The sequence below is a fragment of the Dermacentor silvarum genome, chromosome 4, assembly GCF_013339745.2.
Source record: "Dermacentor silvarum isolate Dsil-2018 chromosome 4, BIME_Dsil_1.4, whole genome shotgun sequence".
Taxonomy (NCBI): domain Eukaryota; kingdom Metazoa; phylum Arthropoda; class Arachnida; order Ixodida; family Ixodidae; genus Dermacentor; species Dermacentor silvarum.
The window spans coordinates 184,652,850-184,678,202 of NC_051157.2; the positions used below are offsets into that span (position 1 = coordinate 184,652,850).

A 25,353-nucleotide genomic window follows, 5' to 3' on the forward strand; every position below is an offset into this window, starting at 1 on the left:
CTGCATTCTGCTTCCCCTTTATCTTATGATGAGCGGTGTCGGAGCCAGCTGTGGAAGAAGACGACTTATGTTAGTCTGGGGTTTAGAGTAAGCATCTCCGGCCAATCATAAGAAGGCGATGGCTGCCGTCTGCTGTAGCTTTTTTTAAAGACGATAGTCTTTCTTGGGCTGCCTAAACGTGAAAAACTTTGTCTGTCACTTGATTCAACCGCTCGGCCAAAACCGATTCAATCGCACGGCCAAAATCAACCAAGCTACTTGCACTGGTGGCACGGAGTCATACACATTACCATTATACAGCGCAAAGAAAACCTCAGGCCTATTTGAGGCAAAATATATGTACATAACCGTGATCTGCGGTGTTCATTTAATTAAGAATACACATTAGACTGGTTTTTACGTTAGTAAATGAAAAATCTACGAGTTAGAAATGGTGTTGAAGAGACGCTACGCGTTAAAAACAAGCCGACTGAAGCTGCGGCTCTGTAGCCGGCTTTAAGCCAACAGTAATAGAAAGTCCCAACAGATGGCACGAGAGCAGGGCGAACGCGGGACATTTGAATTGAATTCAGCAATATCTCCATTGCATCCACCATGGGAGGAGTGAGAGGGTAGTGGAAAAGTGTGAGAGGTGGGAAGGGGGAGAAGAAGGGTGCTACGTATCAAGAGCGGACGTCATTCACAGCAAAGCAAGCAGATATGCAGCCAATTTTTTATCCAGCGGCCGCGCCTTGAAACATGGAGATTTAAGGCTTGCGCCTTAAAAATTGGGCAAAAAATTGCCAGCGTGGTGCAGTCAGACATGAAACCAAAACGGCGTTCGCAACGGTCGTATGCTTTACCGCATAATCTGGGTGTGTTGCGGCAGAACTGACTTTAAAAATTGTGTGGCAAAGCTGTCTTTAGAAAACTGGCCACCATTGTGCAACAGTTCTAGCTAAAAATCGGTTGCGCATTAGATTACTTCATTTAGGAGATTTAAAGTCATTACTGCGTTAGTTTTCTCCTTTTGACGCATAGAAATCAGTGGTATGGTTACTGGCATTTTTTCTGCATCTTGTTTAATTTGAATCGCTGGATAATTAGACCAGTTTTAGTGGTCGCACCAAGGTCTAATTAATGGACTTCGACTGTATAAGAAAACGTCTGGCAAGATTTTTCTATAGGACTGTAGAGTCTAGCAGTTAACTGCAGACACTTTTGTGACAGGATGAGAGAAAGGCAGGCATGTACATGTGTCGTGTTTCTATCCTTTAATATTTCACCTTTCCAAGCAGTATTTTCTGCCAGTGCATCATTGGTTAAGCCAAGGCTCAACACTTCTTTAGTCATAATGTACGGTGGCTATGTATGAGTCATTTGACAAGTTGCCCATAGATGACCCACCCAGCCTAGCAGTCAACACTGCTTTCATGGCCTCTCTGATGTCATACAGATCTTCTACATCGTGTACCTGGCACTGTTCAGCGTAGGCTGTGCTATTGCCTTCATGTGGCAATCGGTACGTGGACATGGCTGTGTGTGCCTGGACTGCCCTCATCGCGCTTGAGTCGGCCAGGAGGACATACTGTGCTGCACAAGGTATGCAGAACATGATTTCCCTGACCTTCAGTCCAGTTTACCTCCATGTGTTTCTAATACCACGAGAAGCTTGAGTGGCGCGCTTTTCGAAAAAAAGAACATGCACACACACTGTCAGAAGGGTAAGTGCGGGCCTTATGCAGCCTAAACAATTTACTGAAGCTGTACATATCTTTTAGTGTTCCAATATGTTCCCGTGTAGGCCAGCAGGTGTGATTTGTATTTTGGCATGAAATGCCATTTTTGATGTACGCTCTCAACCTTATGCAGCATTGCAGCTGTGTGCCTCATTCTCTCAGGCGCGTTGCATTTATCAATGCATTTATAGGAACATTAATCCAAATGGCACTGAGGAACGAACACTCTTTTGAGTTCACACACAATTAGAATGTATCGTCACAACGTAAACTTCCAGGTTGACATTAGTCTGTCATAGGCATGTCCCCTGGCTCTCTCATTCTTCTTGTAGGCAAAAATGTGGCCGCTCCATCTCAGTTTTTAAATGCAAAGCATTTCTTGGCGAACATTCGCTACTTTGACAGTATCTATCTATCTGTCTGTCTGTCTGTCTGTCTGTCTGTCTGTCTGTCTGTCTGTCGTCCGTCCGTCCGTCCGTCCGTCCGTCCGTCCGTCCGTCCGCCTATGTCTTTGTGCTTATCAAGGTCGTTTCGTTAACTTGGTATGTACCAAAATTGGCATACTATTACAAGAGTATATGAAGATCATAAATGATATGTCGTGACATGAATGTCATGACATGCTTGTCATGTAGGTCATGAAACAGCCAGTGTACATCTTGGTGCCCTCATGGTCGTTTCGTTAACATGGTAGGTACCAAAATTGGCATAGTATGACAGGAGTGTATGACGAACATAAGTGATAGGTCATGACATAAATGTCTGACATGCGTGTCATATAGGTCATGACAATGACCCAGCGAAAAAAGAACACTCAAAAACCACTGAAATGGGTTCAGACCTGGGTACTAAGTGAAGGAAACACTAAAGGGTGGTGGTAGAAGTCATAGTCATGAGCATGACTCAGCAAAAATGTCAATGACTCGGCAAAAAAATAAAAGATTAACACTCAAAAACCACTGGAATGGGTTTGGACGTTGGCACTAAGTGAAGGAAACACTAAAGGATGATGGTAAAAATTATAATAATGGGCATGACACAGCAAAAATGACTATGACGCCGCAAAAAAAAAGATTAACACTCCAAAGCCACTGAACTGAGTTCTGACGTGGGTACTAAGTGAAGGAAACACTAAAACATAATGGTAGAAGTCATAGTCATGACCATGACTCAGCAAAAATGAGAATGACTCAGCGAAAAAAGAACACTCAAAAACCTCTGAAATGGGTTCGGACATGGGTACTAAGTTTAGGAAACACTAAAGGGTGGTGGTAGAAGTCATAGTCATGAGCATGACTCAGCAAAAACGTCAATGACTCGGCGAAAAAAAGATTAACACTCGAAAACCACTGGAATGGGTTCGGACGTGGACACTAAGTGAAGGAAACACTAAAGGATCGTGGTAGAAGTCATAGTTATGACCATGGCTCAGCCAAAATGAGCATGACTCAGCGAAAAAAGACGAACACACAAAAACCAATGGAATGTGTTCGGATGTGGTACTAAGTGAAGGAAAAGGTTTAAGGTTGGTGGTCGAAGTCGTAGTCATGAGCATGGACTAAGGCTTTCGCCTTAGGGTCTCTTAGGCATAGCTAAAGGGACTCCTGAGGACTCATGACATGAATGTCATGACATGCGTGTCAGGTAGGTCATGAAAGAGCCGCCTACATCTTGGTGCTCTCATGGTCGTTTCGTTAACTTGGTAGGCTCCCCCCGCACACTGCTTCACATGACATCGATTCCCACGGGGCGTGGGATCTGCCGTTCTTTGTTTCCTTTCTCAGCACTGCATTCCCTAAAAAAAAAGAGGAAAACTCTTCGTTGCACAAATAGTGAAATCCATCATTTTTTACTATTTTTGAAGGCATCGAAAAAGTGCTAGCACACATGAGCACATGTAAACATGAGAATGCTGTTCAGATGGATGTCTGAGGATGCAAAGAAGTTATTCTCTGACTTCGTGGATTTGTGGCAGATCAGTTGATCAAGTGCACAAGGAGGGCAACAGTTTAGAGGACTGAATGGCCCAACAATGGCGATCACTGAACACCTCGACATAAAGGCACTTTGCAACTATGCTGTAGAAATGATGATAATGAATGTGGCCAGTAATTCCACAGCATTATTCATTTTGAATATTCCCTATGGACCGCGTTACATCAACACGGTTTTTTTATCACACCCTTCAGAGGACAACATGCACGTCAAAAGTGTGTCGCTCATCCAACATTGACGATGAGTGCCAAGCTGGGCTTCGCAGAACAAGAGAGAAGAATGAATATGACTGTCATATCTGTTTCCTGGAAATGATTGAGGAAATACCAGGAGGAACAGAAGTAATTGTGAGGAGGCCAACCTCAAACAGAATTATATAATCATAGAAAAAGTATCTTAATTGTCTTTGCCAATGAGCCTGATCAAGGAATATGCACAACATTCTGGCAACAAGCTGCTACAAAATGTACAAAGTTTGTAAGCACATCATCGAAGGTATAGAGAATGCCTTGAGAAATCCAGCCAGCCTTATGAAAAAGTTAGTTTCGACCACACTGCAGCTAACAGAAAAACGTCTACCTTCCAGTGGAGCACCGAAGGGGGGGGGGGGGTAGAGTGTTGTAACCCCCCCCCCCCTGAGGCTGAGTTATGCCCGCCCCCCCATTCCCGTGTCCAGCCCTTTCGTGATTCAGAAAAACACTATCACTGTCTTGTATTTATTCATTCACTCCTAAATTACTTTGAGTAAGGTGCAGACGTAATAAACATCGTCATCATCCTTGGTGTTATTGTATTATTATAATTATTTGGCATTTTATTCGCTGTTGGATTCCTCTGGCTAAACCAAGGAAATTGCATATTATGCAAAGTGCTTGCTCCCCCCCCCCCCCCCCCCACCACAAAAATTCAATCCCCCCTGGCAGAGATCCTGGGTGCACTACTGCTACCTTCTGTAGGCTAAGCTCGCTGAATTCGCCCGTGACTGAGGTGGACTGGGCCACCGCCTCCAATGGGATTACTGGCATGAAGATATGAACAACCAAGGCCCCTGACTTCTTCACTCGCCTCTAAGCCTTAAAGCTATTGGTGCATTTCTTTAAAAAATTAGGGCTATTCGATTTCTGTACCAAACTATGCAACTACAGAAGCTGAGGCTAGTGAGTGCTACAGAAATGGTGAACATAATCACAAAGAGGTTGCACGTGGCTGGCTGTGGCTTCAGCCTGTATGAATGCTGTGGTCACAGCATTTCTTGCTTGTTTCAAAGCCCCTCCACCTAATGCTTCCTCTGGCAGTCTAACTCGGTCTGTAGAGTTTTTTTGCCTTTGATGCAGCATCTTCTCACTATGGGTTTCTGTAGGGTTGTCATGAAATGCTTCTAAGCCAGGTGCCGCTGTGCAGCTTATAAATCATATGTGAAAACTGAAACTCATTAAAGTTCCTCTAGCTTCCACGTGATTCGAGCCAATCGACAAGGGTGCGTTCAGGAGTTGAAGATTTATGGAATCACTTTCATATGTCTTCGTATTGTGTAAATGTCAGTGAGCATTTAAATTGCCTCGAGATGCGAGCTCCCTGGAGGAAATGAAAAAATTAAAGGATCAGAATTGTTTATGCATTCCATGTGTTTGTCTTTACATGTTTTTTCAATAGTACTGAGGTTTGGGCTAGTTGGCACATTTCTGTAACAGATGCAATTGCGTGTAATAAATGAGGATGTAATAACACATTTATTTCAAGAAACCCCTAAAGGCCCTCACAATGAGGGTATTACATAGGGGGTGACAAAAATTGTATGGCGATCTAGAGAAGGAATAGGCAACAAGAATAAAATGTGGCAGCACAGCAACAATCAATGAACCATAATGAGAAAACGCAACATAATAAACAGAACACACACACACACAAAAAAAAGAAACATCAAACATTGCGGTAAACGGAACAGAACTAGAAGAAAAGCTACGTATCACATTCATGTTTTAGAAGTTCTTGAAATTTCGATGTGTTTATTTCAGTTGCGATTGTAACAGGCAGCTGGTTCCACTCAATAATGGTTTTGGGTAGCCTGTACATCATAAGTGGCTGTAGTGCTTGTAGTGATGCATTCTATCCATTTTGAAGGCTTGTGGAACAAGGGACATGTGTCTCTGCATGCTCGTTAATTCTTTCCCATTGCATCTACGGAATTAAGCATTTTGATTTGTCCGTGCATTTGTGTACATCAATGAGTTTTTCAATAGTTTCATGGCACGAGGTACCACAAACGAAAAAGAGTACATGCTACTTGAAGGCACGCCAATCCAAGCCTGCGACATGGAAAACCACTTGTTTCATGCCCCGATATCAAGAACCAGTCTCGGGAAGACTGTTGAGGTAACACTTGAACTTTGCTGCAGAATGGAGATAAAGTGTGGCAAATGTCTACAACAAAATTCAGTTCTCGTGACGGAGGCAAATGGGTCAGGTATAGCTACCCATTTGGCCCGAAGCAAGCAGGCTTGGTGCCACCACTTGTGATTATGACATATTTTCATGACATTTTGATACCAGGAATCTATAGGAGGCTTAGCCATAAACTGCTTCTGTGGTAAAAAAAGACGCTGATCCTGGGTTCTGCGAAAGTCAGTTATAGGTATAGCATTTCTTGGTGTTTGTGAGCAACGCTGTTCTAGTTTGGTGACTATTTGGAAGTATGGATGACATGATGAAGTTGGACACATTTTCACCAAGAAACACCTTGCTCAACGTAAACTTGTGGTGCTCCAATACTGCAGACATGCCCAAAGTCTAGTCTATATACCGCATGCACAACGTGCCAAACCAAACTCGTCTTGCGTGAAGTGTCTCTTGTTTGCAACTGTAAACAACACGGTCTCATTGTGCTGCTGTCTGCATCGATCCCGCCTGGCCCCATTTTTATGAGCAGCTGTGCACATATGTTCCAAGCTATTCTCTGTAACATTACGCGTATTGGCGCTGTTCATGCTTATGAGCCAAACCAACATGCGCTCCCATTCTAAACCAAGCTTTGCATGTGCCGAACACAGTTCCTGCTCTGCTCATCACTTTTTCAAAGCCTCCATCTGCACTTACTGCATGCTTTGGCCACATTTTGTTTGTGTTCGAGCTCGTGCCTACTCTCGGTGTATAATGCCCGTGGTTGTCCCGGGCCGCCGTGGTTTGCACTGTCTCTGGGACAGGCCCATTGTGCAAGACAGCAGCTGTGAAATCAGGGGAAGAAGAAAGGAAGGCTTTGCTTCAAAAATGTATTTTGACTCCTACCCTTTCCCTGTCTGCGCAGAGATACCAAGACGTACCCATGTTCCTCCGCTGCACAGAGGTGCTGCTCATTGCGGCCTTTGTAGCTGTGTACGTTGTGGCCAGAGTGCTCGGCCCGACTCCCATCTTCAGCCCGTACAGCGTCAAGGTGGTGCTGTGCGCCGCACTGCTTGGATTCTACTACCGGCAGATAGTCATCTACCTGCCCATATCGCCCACCCTTGGCCCGCTGCTCTACAAAGTGCGCCTCATGGTGCGTATATACACTCCTCACTTCCTATTGGCTCTACCATGCAGACATTGCCTGTGTTCAGAAAGGACGTGCGTATGGGAATGTTTTACTGTGCAAAGCAGTAAGGTCCTAGGTGAATTAGCAGGGTGACTGATTGGGCAAGTTGGTGATTTATAATTGTAAGTGTACAGCACAAAGGTTAGATGTGGCTGAGACAGGTGACAAGGACAATTTGTCACTTGTCCTTCTCACCTGTCCCGTCCACGTTTAAAGGCCAACTGCAACCAAATTTCACTTGGGCTAAATTGCCTATAAATGCTTAGCATATACACCATCAATACTATCATGAATACTACATGAATACAGCATGAATACTATAAATGTATTCTTGGCAAAGCCGCAGAACTGGCAATTGTCTAATTTTCTTATTAGCAGCATACACGCAGAATACCGCAAATACACGCAAAGTACCTCGAGTGCCCAGTCGCACGGCAATTTTGCATGTATTCGCAAGCTTCTTTCATGCTCGGAAAAACACTTTTATGTAGCACGTATTGAGCACCAGAAAGCTGTATTGGTAGTTTCTCAGGTTGCTCTACAATTTTCTCAGTGACACTTTTCATCTAATTATAATATTTGAGAAGCTGATTAATTAATTACAGCTAATTATTTAATTAAGCTGAATGCAAAAAATACTCCGAGTATCTCCAAGCGATGGCAAACAGCATTACCTTGGTTCTGTCCAGCTACGTGGCATTTGCATATTTTAAAATCTTGCTGCATGATAGTTGGGACACCCTGTATATGTATAGACTGCCCTGTCTGCATACCAGCGCTTAAGCAGACAGGTGAAGACTGTGATGTGCAGTGTGATATGATAATAAACTTACTTATTTCATGTTTTGCCGTTGATGTTCTATGCACCGAATGGTCTAATCTTTTATTCACGCGCATTTTGTGAGCACTCTTTGTGCCGCTCAGAATCCGGTCGGGGCCCGTTTTCGTGCAGGTGGCCGAGGACTTTGTGAACTTCATGCGCATGGCACTGCTGGTGATCATCAGTGGCGGCATTGTGGCACATGCGCTGCTGTACCCGGACTACCCGTTCAACCTGGAGCTGCTCAGGAGAACCTTTCACCGCGCATGGTTCTCCCTCTTTCTCACGCCCATCTCTGACCTCGAAGGTAAGTGGACACTTGCAGCTGATGGCATCGGCAAAATGTTTGCTACGGTGTTATCCAGATTTTTGCACGCATGTTTCTTTGTGGTATAAGCAGAATGTTATAAAATAGGTATGCATGGGCTGTGCAGCTTGACAGAAACTCTCCAAGGCATTCTCTGCATAAAGCAATGACACAACTGCTTACCTTTGATGAGATTCTTGAGAATTTCACTACATTCTGTCATATGAATGCAGTTCAATTCACTTCAATATAATTTCTTAATTTTACACACGAAAAATGCAGGGAGTAGGGAAAATAGCTTGTCGATCAATGGCTTGACAGGGCTCTTGCATCCTTACAGAGTCACTGGCAGTGCGACGGCAGTAGCTAAATGTAGTTAAACATTTATAAATGCATGAAAACTTTGAGCACCAAGAAAGGCAACAGATCATCACTTACAAAATCGAAAAATGTGAACGCCAAGGAATATAAGTAGTGAAGCACAAAAAAACTACTGCCACATTTTACAAGATCAATACAAATCAGCCAAAGTACATAACATAGTAATAAGTACGTACAGAACGGCTTAAGGCTCATTCGCACTAGGCCGACAGGATACCGATTTTGGTCTGCCGACTGTTGGCCACAGCAGTTTACAGAACGGAAAATGCTGTGGCCAATGGTTTAAAGGAAGGAAAACGCTCTCACCAACAGTCGGCAGACCGAAATCGGTGTCGTGTCGGCCTACTGTGAATGAGACTTTAGGGGAAATACTAGACCGTAAGATTAGTTTGCCTCTCCTTTTTTAATGCTGCCATGGCTCCGCTATAACTGTCAACCTGGTAATCTCCCGCATGTTCAAAAAGTGGGTGTGGCATCATGTGTGCTGTCTTCCTGCATGTTTACTACTGGAGGTCGGGTAATTGCAAGTGCTGGATGTCGTTTGCAACTTGGAAAAGTCCCGTGAAACTTGCCGTTCATCTGCTTCAGTAAAATAAAGAACCATTTGTAGCCTTCACCAAGTTTAAATCGCTAACGAAGGTGTGATATGCGAATCCCGCACATATATTAGCAATTTAAACCACACATTTCTTGGTGCTGCCATGATATCATTGTGCCTTTGTATTTTAAGTTGCATTCTTGCATAATTATTCAAGCATTCTCTAGATTTGACGTCACTAATACGAGACCTTCAGAGTTGTTACGTAAAGGAAAAGAAGCAACAGCAATATTGGTACTCTTTTTTACCAACAGCACTGCAGGCATACTGATCCGTCTGACTCAGATACTGTGCGACCTTTCGAATGTTTAGCCCTTTTTTGGATAAGTGAGTGTACTTTTGGTTTATTGTTTCCAGGGGATCCACGTTGCTTTCGGCTGAGAGCTGCTGCCAATCGCTCAGCAGAGGAGTGCCAAATCAGCGACTGTGAGTAAATACAGCCATGGTGCACTGCCTGATCTTTCTTACTGTGTTTTTCTTCAATAGTTAAGGCAGTAACGTTTAGGCATACATGTGTACGTGTTATGAAAAGAATGTCTTGAGCCCCTTGTGGCCGTATGTGTTAGGACGCATCTGACACGCGAAAATATTCGTTCCCGTTCACATGTCAGGTAGCCCCCGACATGCCCTTGTGCTCCTGTTCGCTGGTTATTTGGGTTGGTAGCACCAGCTTTCGGGACCCTTTTCAAGTAATAAGTGCACTTCGCAATGTCTCCAGGTGATGGCAGCAATTTATTATTATCCTTCCTTCATGCTAAAATGGATTTTAGTGCGATTTGTGGCATGAAGTGCCACAAATTGTGCACGCATTTTATGGATGAAATTCGCATAAGTTCAGTGAGTCACGACGATCAGTTTAGTGCCGTGGATGAATATACTTTGTCAGATGGTCGGTAGATGTCCTTGGTTGAGAGCACTTTAGAAGACAGTGACAATGAGGACCCTACAAACCCAACCCGCCTTGCAAATCTGGCCTCCACCCAGGAGAGTTCTCTGAGCACTACCACACAGGGCTCAAGTACTGTTGGGAACCTCGGGAATAATTAAATTTTCAGAAATAAATTGCCTAGCATCTGTTCATTAACCTGCTTGCCTTTTTCTGTGTGGCGTCTAAACGCGCGAAATGGCTCCTGAGTAGAATGACCACACATTGGGTAATTGCACGAGACTGGAAAGGGTTAGAGCAGCTATGATCATGAATTTTTGTTCTAAAAGTGTACACTGTGGGAACGGCAAAGTTATATTGCAGGCATTCTGAATAAGTTCATTCTGTAGTTGATACGAGACACACAGGGCAACCCACAGTATAAACCCTTCTCCAACTTTCAGTTACTCTGTAAAAGTTCACGATGATACATTTTCTTTTTTTGGTCACCTCATTACTCACATCAGGTATTTACCGTATTTGCTCGCGTAATGAATGCACTCGCATAGTTAATGCACCCCCAGATTGGTGGAGAGAAATTGGATTTTATTTTTTCCTCACTTAATAAACGCACCCCACACTTTGCTACTGTGCAGCCCCATGATCAAACAGCCGTGCTGTAGTTTTCAGGAGAGACTACAATTCTTTACTCTTGCACATGTGTTTAAGGCAAGCGCACTTAATCTAAATTTCCGTGTTGGAAATACTTATAATGATCTTATAAGGAAAAGAAAAATACTTATACATACTTATAATGATAAGAGAAATGCCTCACGTAAACAAAATTCTGCAGCTAACTTCTGTAGGCTACACATTCACGCTAGCGGCAAACATGCCGTGGTGGCACTCTGGCAGGGTCGGTGGGTTTGATGACCGAGAAGCTGACAGCAAAGCCATGATGAGAGAATACTGGTGGTAAGCATGCAGTAAGAACAGGCCCCGTGTTATCATGGTAGCTTGGGGCCTGACGGAAAGAGCGACCATGATAATGCTCAGCCTGTTCTCACCATAACCTTGCCACCAGTACCGGCGCAAGGGCGCCTCGAAAAAAAAAAAAAAAACTTAACTGTCTCCCTGCAACAGTTATGTTACACAGTTTACGGAATTTACTCTGACGTAATAGCAGAGAGCACGTGCACAATGCGTTGCCAGGCGCGACGCACGGGAGAGTCCAAGTGAAGAAAGGGCAGCTGGCACTTGGTCGACATAGTCAGCCTAGTGGTGCATAGTGTCGAATTCGAGTGTCTGTTGCTCTGCCTGTCTTTAGTTTTGCTGTGTGCGATGGGCCCCTAGTTGAGTTATACGCCTGCTGTGGGACAGAGAGGTTATCTGCTCACAAAACAGAAATGCCGATCAGACACCGATAAACTTTGACGTGCCAATGAGCAGGACGGTCGAGGAACTAGACGCACGCAGCGTGGTTGTCAAAACAACAGGTGCTGAAAAGCAGTGCTTCAACGTGATGCTTGCAATAATGGCGGATGGCCGGAAGCGGCTGCAAGGACGAGCTGTTGTGGATCCACGATGGGGATGAAGTGGCCAGCTACCAGGACGACAGGTCTGGTGGTTCTGACGCAGAGTGAAGTGCGATAACAACGTTGTTATGGTTTGCAAATTGTATACGTGCATTTTTACTGCAAAGATAACAACTAAGTCATTTTTCAAATCATTACTGTCTTACTTTTCAGTTTTTGCTGTTTCGTAAAGTTCCCATAAAATTTACCCCACATAATAAATGCACCTCTCCACTTTGCTTTGGATTTTTGGGGAAAAAAAGTGCATTCATTACGCGAGTATATACGCGAGTACCCTTAATTGAGTCTTGTTATATAGTATACCTTCATATAGTGAATATGTAGTGAAGAGAAGCAGTGCTCCTGATTTCTTTACTATATCTACAATGGCATTAGTAGTTGTCCGGGGGAAAACAGAATAGAAGAAAAATCATGCACGAACAGACGGCAGAATAAATGACTGGCCAGAAATTACCAAGTAAACAATGATCACCATCACGGTTGCATAATCACACCATTTCATCCCTTTGCAATGCTTTGGATGTGCACTGGCTGCCATGATTAACAAGTTTAATGATAGGCTGATATGAGGTGCAGAGAAGACGAGAGGCCATCGAACGGACCAGAACTGGACTCATTCTGGCAATCGGAGCTGGTGTCCGAGGCAACAGTAGTCTGTGCTGAGGGCACGCATAGCTGTGGTGACAACTGTGGTGAAAAGTGTGGTTATGCATTAACATGTCATTGATGCTACCAATTGGTAGCTCATGATGAGACTTCTCAGTTTCCTTGCATTGTCCGTTTCTGGCTTTGGGCTTTTACTACCCGGTAGTTAGCTGAATGAAGTGGGTACTGAAGATGTCTCGATGAACATGTTTTTTATCCATTTGCAACATGCATCACCTGTGTTCAAGTGCTGAAGCTCGTGACAACAGACTCAAGCCACTTGGCGACGGGGAAGGCTGGGCGAAAAACATTTGCAGTGGGCAAAGTCTTTCGGCAAGCTTGTTTTGAGCTAGCCGGGAAGGACCCTGGGGTGGATGATTCTTTTTTTCTTTTTTTTTGAAAGTGCTAAGCAGGAGACAGTGAATTTGCAGAATATAAAAAAAAACATAACAAAGAGAAGCAATTGTTATCACCTAGTAATCAAGTAGGAAGTTTATTTTGAGGACATAGTTCTTTACAGCTTGGGAGATGAGTGGCCTACAAGTAGGGACGAGTGGCATTGCTCACACAGTAGTCTTCATATTCACGCTAGTTTCATTGTGGTTTGCAGCAGTGGAGTTAAGGGAGTATGAATCACTGCTGTCTGGGTTTCTTTAACTTCCTTGCAGTGCATGTGTAAGCTGCAGTACACTTTGGTGTGGCGATTGTCTGATGAATGGTTGCATAAGAAAGCAGCTCGAGGGAACATTTCACATTAGCGTTTAAGCAATATGTTAGAGCTCCACAACATTCTTGCAGACACTGACTACACCTGCGCCAACCCGGGGCTGTGGCCTTACCTCTTCGTCATACAGTTCCTCGTTCTTCTCAAGTTGGTCTTGCTGACACTTCTCTACGCTCTCTTCAGGTGGGGTTATTTCTCTGAGTAGCATTGACAATTGGGCGAGTTGGTACGGATGCATGGCTTCAGAACGGCGCAACAAGGAAGACGACAGACGAAAGAACACGCTTGTGTTCGCGCTTGTGTTCGTGTGTTCTTTCGTCTGTCGTCTTCCTTGTTGCGCCGTTCTGAAGTTATTTCTCTGGTTGAGCAGTGCGCATGCACTCACTGTTTCTTGCACACTTTGTTTCCTGAGTAGCGCTAAGATTGAAGCCAATGCCTGTCTTATGCGGGACCCATTTTGTCCGATGTAGTACATATGGCCATTGTGGACCCAAGTGGTACACCGGCTTTGTGTATCCCTAGCATCAGTTCTCATAGCACAATGAGAGTTTTGCTGTCATCGCAGATTCGAACCAAACGACTGGCGACACAGTTTTCACTGACATGCTGCTGTAGCCACTTTTGAAAATGTCCAAAGTTAGTAGCCATGAATTAAGGCAGCTAATTTGTTTGACAGTTAAATACGTGATGACTGCATATACCCAACAGATGGAAAGCTGATGTGAAGCCAAACGAATCACACAAAATATGATTTTTTTTTCACTTCATTTACTCTCTAACAATTGGTGAGGTGGGTTAAATTTGTATATGTCTCTAAATTCATGATAATGTTGAAGGAAATGAAAGGGGAAGAGCACACAACTTGCCAAGGATGGAAGCTGATACTGCAGCCTTCATGTGACACCTTCTGCTCTTAGGTGTTGATCGTGGCAGGAGTTCAGCACAGGTGTCGGGTCTCTGCTGCCTGTCCGACATTCAGTGTGGACAAACGAGCATCACTGATGGTCTTGAGCCAGTTGAACTGCAGAGCTCCATGTACACAGAGCCACAGGAGCAGCCCTAGGTGGCAGGGAGATTAAAACTCATTGGGTGCCCCTTCAGTTTTTGTCGTTGATCAAGGGGGAGTAGTTATCTCGCAGCAATATCTTTTGTGACATCAACTTGCTGAAGAGGGTGGCCAGATGCAGGTGCGCCCTCATGTTGTTGACCACGAAAAAGAGGCTCGCGTTGTAACTGTTCTGGTACCTGTCCCATAGCAAGCAGAAAGCTTAATCAGTATAATTAATTCATGTGTGAGGCTTGTCTTATTGGAAAATACGTTCTGTGAAAAAAATATTGTCTTTCATGAAGGCAGCTTACGTTGAGAAGTTGTCAAAAATGAGCCAATAACTGGTCATTATTGTAGTCTAGCTGGCAAACGTGCAATAATTTGTGGTTGTGGGAGCAAATCGTTCCTAAGTTCTGACATGAAAATTAGAGGATTGGATTTCCGATTGCCACCTGAAAGAGCCTCTATGCAGTTACACTGAAACTGCCGGCTGAGAAAAAAAAAAGAATGGCAACTGAGCGTCAGTCCACAAAAGACTTGGCATGTATGGTGGATAATTTTGAAAAGCTAGCACAACACTTTGTATAACCTCGGACAGTTTATCGTAAGCATGACTTTATAATGTGCCATTGACCTTTACATACAGGCAGCTTTGCCTTCCGTTCCCATTTCCCTTTTTTTCATAGCATGGCAGCTTGTGAGAATTATGTTGTGGAATGATATGACAATATGACTGTCGAATGTATATGAATATGCGAATCCAAGATATGAACGTATTGAGAAACACAATCACATACACAGGATGATGCATTAACTAAGAACTGTTTTATCCACATTCAGAAGGCAAAACACATAGGCCATATGTACATAAAAAGCTAGTAACAAACCAAAATGAAGAAAAGGAAGAATGATGCTCCATTACAACCAGTGCTGCTTCCTGCTCTTAGCAACATATTTTCCTGATCGCTCAGCAATATAGAAGGAATGCTGATGGGTGTGCCAAATGCACTTGACAACATGCTGAAAGTATCAATTAGTATCTCCTGATTCCTTCTGTTATGTTCGCATGCCAGCACTGTAGCCTATTGAAACAATGCTGTAAAACTGTATCTATTGCAATATGGAGCAAGATCTTTATATAGGTGAATGAAGTAGGGGTCCGCATCATCCTGTGTGTGTGATTGTGTTGCTTGGTTTGTGTCGTGTTAGAACCACTCAGCGCAGTTTCACGTCCATGATCAAGAACCAGCAAGCCTACATGTAACTGTTTACTGTAATTTAGATGATAATTGGAAAATATTTCAGAACCTCGGTGCTCTTTACGACCCATAAAAACAAGGAAACATACTAAACAAGTGAAGAGAACCCTCGATTGCTCAGAACTCTTCGTCATGCAACATACACAGCCACACGGCGCAAAAGATCGAGTCAGCGTCGGACGACATCTGGAAGTTCCAGCGGTACAAGCTGGTTGTGGACTTCATGAACCGGCTGTGCCTGCCACCCCCGTTGAACGTGTTCAGCTACATCATCGCTCTTCTGCAGTTCCTCTGGCGCCTGCTCACCTGCCACTTCTGCCGAACCACGCACCAGCTGGTGAGTATACCTGTTCGAGCGCAAAGCTTTGCACACTCTGACAGAAACTTCTGTTCTGGTAACGGTTGCACTGGTTGGAAGATAGTTTCTGGATCATGCAAAGGAACACTGTTGTCATACGCTCGCTTCAGGTAAGCGTAAATGCATTTCCGCTACTTGGAAATACTTCACAGACATATGAAATGCACATAGCCACAACTGGAGCATGAACTAACCACTGCTTTATTTTGGACAATTAAGATACATGCATTTATACATGGATAAGGGGGAAAAGTACAAAGGAAATAAAGCAAAGTTCTTTCAGGAACACGAAGCTGACAGGCATATCACTGATGCACACAAAAAAAACAGTACAGATAAGGTTTAGCATACTGAATAAAATAATGTGAAATGAAGGAGTTATTAGCTTGTGGTGCGCTCTAGTTGTTACTGTCTTTTGTGTCTGCAAAGTGGTTTGATTGTGCATGTAGCAGAAATGAACAGCAACCAACTTTTTATCGGACAGCAGCCCTTTTCATCGCATTGGAAATGCATGTAATTTTGCTGCCACCTAAATAACTACTGCACATCCTGCATGAAATATCTGTATTCTGCAATTGTCAAGCATTACACGGGACGATGACCTTACACTTGCTGCTCTTGGTGCAGGACGGCCACGCCGAGCTGGTCAAGTCACAACTGCGGCTCTCTGAGAAGGACTACAACTACTGGAAACACCTGGCATCACAGTACAGCCAGAGGCAGAGCGAGGAACGTGACCTCGAGGAGAAGAAAAAGAAGCAGCTGGAAAGGTCTCTGCACTCTACAGTAAAATCTATAATGATAGTGATGGAAGCATTCACTAAATTTGTCCTGCATCCATGCGCCAATAATATCACCATCTTCGACGTAGGCCGAATGCACTGCCTCCGAGATTGGTTTACTTCTGTGTTCACAAATGCATCCCCTTACGGTCCTCGGCCACGATAGAGGACTTGGCGAGGGCTTGCAAGGAAAGAAAATGTTGCTGCAATTTGTCTGTCAGAAAAGCAGGTTTCTGCAGCTGGAGAGATGGAGCAATCAGCCTGGCATCACGATCCTCGGCATTTACCTGTGTAAATGCCGAGGATTGTGCCGACGTTGAGTCAGGCCTCGACACAGTCTCTGATACAATGTGACAGGTGTGTCATGGCCTGGCTGTGTTTAAGACGTGTTACGCTAACGTGGATAGTTTATTCTGCAGGCCAATTCCTTAGCCCTTGCTATTGCAGAAAAAACAACAACAACCTCGGAACGTAATGAACGCGCTCATGAATTCACGTACTAGCCACACCTTCAGTAAGCCAGAATCGTGGTGGTCCGGGTTCGATTCCAACCCAGACCAAGATGTACCAAATTTTCTTTTCACAGCCGCTAATTTACTGTGTTTACAGGAACGTCCCTGAGAAACTTGGTGCCAATCTGAGCACTTTTTTACTTGTATTTACTCTTTGTGCCGGCGGTCATTTCTGGTACCATCTTTCGGTCATGCCGACACTGGCTGATTTTCCCATTATGGGGCATACACTGCTTTCGAATTAAAAAGAAATGCTCAAGATCAGCTTAAGAGACAATAGAAGCATCCTTTGAATAAATTGCCAAGATGGTTTATGTCTAGCTATTTAGAGGCATCTAATTACATGCCTGCACATGACAACCTTTTACACTGGTCGGCAAAGCTTCCATTGCATTATTAGAACCACATATACAGTGTAGACTGCTTACAACGTAAGTCGCCGGAGTCGTGCATATCTGTACTATAAGCGGTACTGCACTATAACCAAAATAACGGTTTTCAAGCCCTGCATGTATGCAAAACATGTAGACCAAGCAGCCGCGCCTATCCGAGAATCGAAGCATGCGACTGGGAGTTTTGCATCTGTTTAAATTTACGAATGTCAAAAGGTTAATGTCCAAGTACCCACGATCTTTGCATGAAGCAGACAAAGTAATAATTAAAAAAAAATGTCTCAGTTTCGCCTGAAAGGTGAAGCATCAAGTGCGATAGCAAATTAGGAGAGAGCTATAAGGAGTAGGGATAGTAGTTTTATCGGCTGCATAATCTTGGCACATTCGCTTACTAACTGAGTTAAGAAGCGTGGTGTCAACGCGCACAAGCAAACATGAATAGACTCGATGACCGCAGACAACCACTGTCAAAACGCGGCCGCGGCAGCGAGCGAAGGTTCGTGCGGTCTATCACTTCAACGGAAACTGACCGGCGTAAGCACAGTGCGTACAAAGGTCAGAGCCGTGTGGAGATCGCTTTCAAGATACGGTGCGCGCGGCAACACCGACAGCTGCCACAGGCGCGCACGCATTTGTTGGCAAAGTAGAAGCCGCCCCCCCCCTCCCCCCCCATCCCTCCCTCCCGTGCTGCCTTCCCGCTTTGCTCCTTTTGTGTGGGAGATAGCGTCGCCAGTTTCCCTTGCGCCTGGTTGCAAGATACGCATTTGGTGCCACAGCACAGCGTCGCCCACCCTCCCTCCCTCTCATTCCCCCGACGCCCTTTCGCTCGATGGAAGTCGCGTTTGCTCTCCGCTGTGCATTCGCTGTTCGTAAAGGTGCGCGTCCTCCGCGCGCTTTCACTCGCACATACGGCGCGCGGTGACGACTTTATCGCCCTTGGACTTGTGCTCCACGTCTCACGCTCCTCCTCCGCATTGCCCTCGTTGATCTCCTCTCCCATCGGTGGGCGCACCTCGTGCTCGCTACCGCCCTTGTCGGCGAGATTTTCCTGCGGAAGCCGCAATTTCGTCTCACGCGGCTGCACTGTAAGCGGCATGCGTATACATGGAGTTCTATGGGAGGGTAAACGGGAGTCGGAAAAGGCCGCGTTGTAGCCAGTTCTGCACTATAACGGTTGCGTTAAGAGTGATCTATACTGTAAATACTTTTTACGTACGTGTGCCTGAGTGAGTTCATCTCTCGACTCTTTAATTTAGCTAGTTTTAATTGTGTTTTGATGATACGAATTTCGGCTATTATGAATTTTTTCCGTGACCCCGTGAGATTCGTATCATCGAGATTCCACTGTATAGTTGTTTTAGTCGAGACCTGGCTTTCAGATAAAAATTGGAAATTTGGAACTTTTCGCCTGCAGTAAGGCTTACAATATATATAGAAATGACCGAATAGGGCGATGTGGCGGTGGGACCTTGATCGCTGTTTCATCTGATATCACCTCTTTTCATATACACGTGCCTTCTCAGATTGAATTCTTGTGCTGTTGTATTCACATAAATAACAAAGATATGATATTTGCTGCTTGCTATCGACCACCCGATAGTGCATCCACATTTTGCAATGAAACTACAGTGGAATCTCGATGATACGATCACGGCTAATACGAATTTCCGGATGATACGAATTTTTCTGAGGTCCCGGCCGAGCCCCATTACTTTGCAACGTGCTAGAGAACGGTTGTTACGAATAGATTTTCGACCCGCGTCGGTTGATACGAATAAACGCCGCCCACCGACAGCCGCGAAAGAGAACAGCGCGCAGTGACCGCGCGTTTTTCCTACCTCTTTTGGTACGGAAGCGCGGATGTGGCGCCGGACAGTGCGGAAGCCGCGACTGGACGCGAAGAGTTTGAAGCGGTGGCGCTTTTGTGCTTTTCTTTTTCTCTTCACTCGCTGCGGCGGCCACGCTTCCCCATGCGCGGCCGCCGCAGCAAGCGAAGGTTCGTGCGGTCTATCGCTACAACAGAAACTGAGCCGTGTAAGCACAGCGCATACAAAGGTCAGAGCCGTGTGGAGATCGCTTTCAAGATACGGTGCGCGCGACAACACCGACAGCCGGCACAGGCGCAAAGTACAGGAACGGATTTGTTGGCAGAGTAGGAGCCGTCCCCCCCCCCCCCCCCACTTTCTCCCTCCCGCGCTACCCTCCCGCTTTGCTCCTTTCGCGTGGGGAGATTGCTTCGCCAGTTACCCTTGCGCTCGGTTGTAAGATACCCGTTTGACGCCGCAGCACAGCGTCGCCCCCCCTCCACCTTCCCTCCCATACCCCCACGGCCTTTCGCGCAACAGAAGTCGCGTCCGCTGTCCGTGACGGGCGCGTCCCCGCGCGCTTTCACTCGCACATACGGCGTGCAGTGACGACTTTATCGCCCTTGGACTCGTGCTCCACGTCTCATGCTCCTCCTCCGCATCGCCCTCGTTGATCAACTCTCCCATCGGTGGGCGCACCTCGTGCTCGCTACCGCCCTTGTCGGCGAGATTTTCCCGCGGAAGCCGCACTTTCGTCTCACACGGCTGCACTGTAAGCGGTATGTGTATACATGGAGTTCTATGGGAGGGTAAACGGGAGTCGGAAAATGCCGCGTTGTAGCCAGTTCTGCACTATAAACAGTTACGTTATACGTGGTCTATGCTGTAAATGCTTTTTACGATGTGTGCCTGAGTGAGTTCACCTCTCGACTCTTTAATTTAGCTAGTTTTAATTGTGTTTCGATGATACGAATTTCGGCTAATACGAATTTCTTTCGTGACCCCGTGAGATTCCTATCATCGAGATTCCACTGTATATATCCGGTCCTGCACTATAAGCGGTTACATTATAAGTGGTCCTATACTGTATGACATTTGTTTCTTGATTGGAAACACAGATACAGACCTGAGAATGTGCTGGCACGAAACAGTAGGTGATAACTGGAGTGTTGCTGTGTTGTTTTGTTTTACTCATATCTACAACATTCTACGCAATATGTTTTATGTTTTAGCATTGACTTGTGCACAAAACCCTGTGCTAATGCTTGTCCTGTGCTATTCAGCCATTGTAGCATTTAATTAAATTGCAATTTACTATTTTTTATGATCGCTTCTGAAATGTATGACTAAAAGTGATTTAGTTACTGGAAGGAGTTGTTTTACTGCTATAATTGGTTGGGATGGTAATTGAAAATAATAAAAGCAATAAGCATGCAGTGAAAAACAACAGAGTTTGTATATGACAATGTCAGCACCCGCCGTGGTTGCTTAGTGCCTGTGGTGTGGGGCTGCTAAGCACAAGGTTGCGAGATCGAATCCCGGCCCCGGCGGCCGCATTTTGATGGGGGCGAAATTCGAAAACGCTCGTGTACTTAGATTTAGGTGCATGTTGAAGAACCCCAGGTGGTCCAAATTATTCCAGAGTCCCTCACTAAGGCGTGCCTCATAATCAGATCATGGTTTTGGCACGTAAAACTCCATAATTTAACAATGTCACCACCACCACACTGAGTGTCGCCGTTTTCTGCCCTATGTATATATTGCCACACTTCATTGGGGATATAGGACGAAGAAGTTCGTGATTGCCATCGCTGAAAGTAAACAGCTGTTCGCTCTGAGCTTACTACTTAGCCGTTTCCTCGCGTGACAAACTGGTGGAGGTCCCTTGAATGAGGATGTCCTCGAATTGCTGTTTCTCTATTTTCTATCTGCAGCCTGTCATTCTTTCTTGAAGATATGGACAATCAGCGACACACCCTCAGCCTTCTCAAGGGCCAGATTCAAGAACTGCAGAGGACGGTCGGCAAATCCTTTTCCTATCTGCAGACACTCAAGAATGCGACTGACCGACCTGGTGAGCTTCGTTCTTGTTTAATGGCAGTAAATATAAAAAGAAATAGGAAGCTCCACCAAACATTTGTTGTGTTTGTGGCGCCCTTCACTTTTACAGAAGAACTTAAAACAGGCCGAATTAAGTTTAATTATACTGAGACAGTTACAGTGCAAAAAAAATATATATCAGTGACAAGAAAATGACCAGAGAATACAATACTTTAGTTGCTGACAACCTAAGAATTACGCTCCACCCACAAAAATGCAGTGCACCTTGCCCTCTGAAAGAGAGCTGAGCCAGCTGGAGTCCACTCACAGGTTAATGACTTTATTGCTCTGCTAATGTATAGGCTATAGGCTAAATGGAAAATAACACCTCGTTGCTTCAAGCTAAAACCTTACTTTGGGCTGATATCAGGATCACCCATAAAGTTTCACTTGGCGTTCAGGTCACATCCTGAAACCAGTGGCATAAAGACTGGTCTGTACGGAGATAATAGGTGTTTCAAACATGCAAAACTGTTTGACTTCATCTGAATAAGCAATCCTAATTGGCTGGTGCATCTATGCGAATCGGGTTTGAGTTGGACAGCATTACATACAGCATTACATGCATTTTAATTTTTAGGTTGTCACCTAACTACAGTGGAATCTCGATGTTACGATCACGGCTAATACGAATTTCTAGATGATACAAATTTTTCTGTGGTTCCGGCCGAGCCCCATTACTTTGCAACGTGCTAGAGAACGGTTGTTACGAATCGATTTTCTACCCGCGTCGGTTGATACGAATAAACGTCGCCCCATCGATAGCTGCGAAAGAGAACAGCGCGCAGTCACGCGCGTTTTCCCTTTCTCTTTTGGTGCGGAGGCCGCGACTGGGCGCGAAGAATTTGAAGCGGTGGCGCTTTTGTTGCTTTTCCTCCTTTTCTGCGTGCCATCGGCCGGACAGAGTAGCTGCTGTGCTTCGGGCCGTGTTCTTTGTGTTTGCGCCATTTTGCCTAGTCGCAGCGAGCTATGTCTACCGAGATACGATCTTGGCTGATTCGCGCGACCGTACACCGATGCGCGGGAGCCTTTGTTGGCACATCTTCCGTCGACTGCGTTATTGGTGCCGATGGCACAGGGCGATTGTCTGTTTCGCTGCCGGAGTCGCATGGCGCAAGATAGCGTGGCATGTAATCCACGGTGCAAGGTAGCGCGGCACGTTCAGTCGGGTGCTCCTCCGCTTCTCCCGCTAATCACCGTATTTTTATTGCTGTAGGAGGCTTGGGCTTCCGTATTCCGAAGGCGTGCTTCGTCCAAAATTTCTTCTCCAACGAGCGACGATCCATCACTAGCCTGGAAGCTTTCAGTAATCCGAATTCTGAGTGTCAAGTGAAGACGCCGGCGTGGTTAACGAAGCAGACAACTGCAGTTGCCGTCTTGCCCCTGTCACAGCAGCAACTAACGGAGAGACACCTTTCAGCACGGCAGGCAATCGGAGGCCCGCTTTCATCGAAAGGCCCGTGTGACTACCTATCGCAGACCTGTGCTTCTTTTGTGTTTGTGCGTTTGTTACAAGATGGCAACTACGGACGAATTGAGAAGGGAACAGCGAAACTTTGAGCTTTCGAACGATACCAAGATGGCGGCGCTCGGTGGCGGGAAGTACGAGATATGTCTCTGTGAACTGCAGTGATTTTGCACGATTTAAAGCTGTCTTCTCACCCTGCGCACTGACGAATTATTCTTTTCCAGGCACTTTTTGTGCATTTTCAGCCAAACCATTTTGATACAGTGTAGATTAGGCGTTGCAGATGCCGAAACGCGTGGTTTTCAAAAATCGACTTTTCTGCACGATTTTCGCGATCTGATCCCCGCGTCCCCCCTTAATTTGGCTAGCTTTAATTGCGTTTCGATGATACGAATTTCGGCTAATACGAATATTTTTCATGACCCCGTGAGATTCGTATCATCGAGATTCCACTGTAGTCTGTTTTTGGAAGCGACACTGTATGTTTGATGCAGGATGATACTTGTGTTGTGCAATTCTTCTTGTCTGCCTCATTATTCTTTTTGCATTGAAAGTGACTTTGTGAGTCTATCATGTTATACACAACAAACTACCTGTTAATGATGGGATTTAGTGAATAATTTAATCGACTTGCCTTCTCTACGGTGCTCTTGCTTTGATGAATTTTGACTAGCATTACTTACAGTATTCACCTAAGCAAGATTGTCACACCACCTCGCGTGCACTTGCACCTTAGCTAACTGCTAATATTGCGGGATCATGCAATGCTGCAAAGTTCAAAGACAACCAAGCTACGGAAGGCATAGTGAATATACTGTTGTGATATTGAACTGTAGAATTAACTGTGAATGACTGTTGATTGTGCAATCAACTTCATATTTTTAATTATTGTAAATGGAAAAAAATTGAAATGAAAGACCCAACAGGTTGTTGCCAGTGGGAGGAGAACCCATACCCTTTGCTGAAGCGTGAGCTGCTCTACCATTTGGGCTAGGGCGACATTCACCTGCTTGTGCATGTATAAATAATGTATAATGTAACCCTGACAGTGTCAGCCAGCGTCGCTCTAGGCCATGATCATGAAGGATCTGGAACATCCAGTAAACTGCAGGCATCATTTAGTAAACTAGAACCTCGTTCATATGTTTTGGGAAAAAACACGTAATAACGAATGATCCGAAGTCGAACATTTGACAAACTCAACTATAGTCGACATCTTCGCAATGTGAAGCATCATGCGAATCATTGCAGCACGAGACGCAGGCGGAGTGTGCAGGGCTGAGCGGCCTGAGATGTGCATTGCCATTTTTGCTGCGTCAGCAAGGTTATGTTTGCGCTCCTCAAATTTGGCCTCGGCCAGCAGCTTACTTGGGCGGGGTATTTTGGCGGCAAGTTTTGATTTGCCGACTAAGTGAGAATCGTTGTGGATGCCGATGTGCGTCAAGCTGGTGAGGCGCTAGCAGCCCGAGACGCAGATTGTCGTTTTCCTATTGTATAGTGTTTTGAGACGGCGGAAAACCAAACAAAATCAAGCTGGCGAGTGACGCCAGAACACGATGCCAGCAGAGTGAAACATTACGCTCACTTTGCATTGCCTGGAGCAGGGAACGACGCCGCATTTGGGTTATCACATATTAATACAGTGTGCAGTATTATTAATACAGTGTGCAGTATCCTTCCAACGGCACTATGCCGCATGCACCGTGAAACAGAGGTAAAGATGCTTATCACAAAGCTGTGAATGTGATGTGGACGACCCACGAGGAGTTCTGCGGGTACCGGAAGAGGAAACTGATTGCATGCCGGCATTTTCACGTGACACGGGTGGCAAGTGCTGCGGGGAAGCTGCTGTGGTGGGCGCTTACCACTCACAAACGTGCGTGCCTTGCGCCTTTTCTTGTTCACATAGAGTCTAGTGGCCGAAAAAAGTATCATAAGATAGCAGTTTGGGGATGGACTGAACATTGGTGCCAAAAGACTGTGTTTTCGAGGAACGTATTAACTGGAAAAAAAGAAAAGCGTAACTGTACCGAGTCACTTTTTCTCGATTGTGAGTGTTGGCATCAAATTTTACGAAACAGGATCATATCAAATAACGAGTTTTTAGTGTATGTCATCCTTAGAAGGAGGCAACTGTCCAACTGTCCAACCCTTGTGTGCTACTTCGAGACTGCTGGAGTTCAGACCCTCATTATGCAGTGAGCTCCTCTGTTTGCGTGTTTATTTCACTCTGTTCTTGCTTTGATGGCCAACGAGATTCTCTGCATGCAAGTCTCAGCCAATTAGATGACAGTCCATTCTCAGGAGATACTGGGACCTTGGCCGATGTACTCCTGTATGTACAAGTCCACAAAAGCTCTACTATGCTTCTTGAAGGCGATCAGACTATACTGTCACCTGTAACTATATCAGT

The 25,353-nt window shown here is 45.2% G+C and overlaps 1 protein-coding gene across 1 annotated transcript in view; it reads left to right on the top strand.

The window, feature by feature from the left end:
* The window catches only part of LOC119450844 (transient receptor potential channel-like), a 144,531-nt gene that overhangs the window by 91,992 nt on the left and 27,186 nt on the right, over positions 1-25,353 (top strand). The window contains 9 exon segments of the mRNA XM_037714337.2: positions 1,436-1,471; positions 1,473-1,592; positions 7,027-7,245; positions 8,234-8,408; positions 9,745-9,813; positions 13,291-13,399; positions 15,671-15,860; positions 16,509-16,651; positions 21,307-21,446. Of these exon segments, the coding sequence (XP_037570265.1) occupies positions 1,436-1,471; positions 1,473-1,592; positions 7,027-7,245; positions 8,234-8,408; positions 9,745-9,813; positions 13,291-13,399; positions 15,671-15,860; positions 16,509-16,651; positions 21,307-21,446 (1,201 nt within the window).